Below are 1,598 nucleotides of genomic sequence, written 5' to 3'. Positions count from 1 at the left end.
AAAAAAAATAAGTTTTTATTAAAAAAATAATTTTAAAATAAATATTGATATGTTGATAATTCTACACGATTATAATTACAATCTTTCTCCTATTTTCAGTATAAAGTTGTAAAAAAATAATATTTTTCTTAAGCATCTTAATTGTTATATTATTTTCTGCATTACATTTCCTGATTCTTTGCTTGAGAGGGTGAGAAATATGTGTATTTTTGACAGCCAATATAAGTTCTAAAGATAAATAATGATTAACCCAATTGGAAATTTCCGGCAAAGTGGTGATGATTATAGCAACCTGCTATAACTGGGTCTACAGCAACAAAGCTTGAATTGAACTGAGAAAAAGTCAAAGTTTGACCATAGGTATATGTAATTGGATTAAGTTTTCAAAGTGTACACGGTAATCTATTTCTACACGAAATTTTCGGCATCAGTTTCCTTCCTCAGTAATCCACCACGTTCTCCTTCAATAATATTTTAAATTGAAACAGCGTGTCACTATCCACTTGCTATAAATATCTTCCACCTAAGATGCCAACTTTACAAAAACTGTTATCTCATTTATTTGCGCTTCAACAATGACGAACCAAAAGTCTCTACTGAGCCGCCTCAGAGTGGCCGTGAAGAAGGTGAAGCTCCTGCTGAGCGCCACCGTGCTCAGCCACGCATGGCATGCGGCAAACATTCTACGCGGCGTCTCTATGAGCAAACGACAGATTAGTTTCAACGATCGAGGATTGATGATATGTACTCCTGCTTCTTCAGAGGAAACGGATTCGGAGGGTTTGATTTCTCCTCCTGCGCACACCCTTCAGAGGACCATAAGCTGTCCGTCAGATGATGATATTGATAAGAGAGCAGAGATGTTCATAACCAATTTCAGACGACAGCTTCAGATGGAGAGACAAATCTCACTGCAGCTACGTTATTGCAGAGAAAATAGTCTTGAATTGGTCTCTCCCTGATTAATTCTTCAGATTTCTTCGAATGGAGAACCTGTGTTTTTTCGGGGCAGATCTCCATTTTTCACTTTGCGTTGATCGCCAGGGGAACGTGTACAAAAAAAGTGTGGTTTTTTCCTCTTTGATTTGTAAAGTTTTGGATTCTTGAGATTGTTTTGATCTTTTTTTATGATTTGCTGCAATTGCAAGAACCTGGGAACATATCATGTTTTTGTTAGTTGTTCCTTTTTCTCTTGTGTATTTGTTTTTTTCTCATTAATAAAATTACAATACAAACTACCCAATTTGCAGAAGTTAATTCTCTTTTCTTTACACTGGATTTTTCTATAAAATTAAGGCCTTTAAACTAAGGGTACCTGTCCTTAGTGCGAGATATATATATACGACGTTTGTCCCTGTACTTGGATGGCAATCAGAACTGAAAAAAAAAAAGACATGTTACTAAATAGTAGGACTAGCCCACGTCACACGCTGCTTTGGTATATTCTTATAATATAAGTTTAGCAACCTTGAAAAGAATTTAGTTCCATTACTTTAATACGTCATAAACTTGAAGGGTTATATTAATTAAGTACGTATAAAGAAACGAAAAGTTATCCAATTCCTACAAGGGAAACAGTTATGAAAATAATTTAAAAC

General features: G+C 35.0%; 1 protein-coding gene across 1 annotated transcript; it reads left to right on the top strand.

The window, feature by feature from the left end:
* The first annotated feature begins 526 nt into the window (after nt 1-526).
* LOC137807342 (uncharacterized) lies at nt 527-1,252 on the top strand. Its single transcript, XM_068607947.1, has one exon. It carries the CDS (start codon nt 576-578, stop codon nt 960-962), a length of 387 nt encoding a protein of 128 aa, XP_068464048.1. The 5' UTR covers nt 527-575; the 3' UTR covers nt 963-1,252.
* Nucleotides 1,253-1,598: the final 346 nt, after the last annotated feature.

The sequence above is a fragment of the Phaseolus vulgaris genome, chromosome 3 (assembly GCF_000499845.2).
Source record: "Phaseolus vulgaris cultivar G19833 chromosome 3, P. vulgaris v2.0, whole genome shotgun sequence".
NCBI lineage: Eukaryota > Viridiplantae > Streptophyta > Magnoliopsida > Fabales > Fabaceae > Phaseolus > Phaseolus vulgaris.
The sequence above is the reverse complement of the archived record's forward strand: the minus strand, read 5'-3'. Positions and strand labels throughout refer to the sequence as shown.

Excerpts from the sequence above, each read along its gene's own strand:
- LOC137807342 (XM_068607947.1), top strand. The coding sequence starts at position 576 with ATGACGAACCAAAAGTCTCTACTGAGCCGCCTCAGAGTGGCCGTGAAG.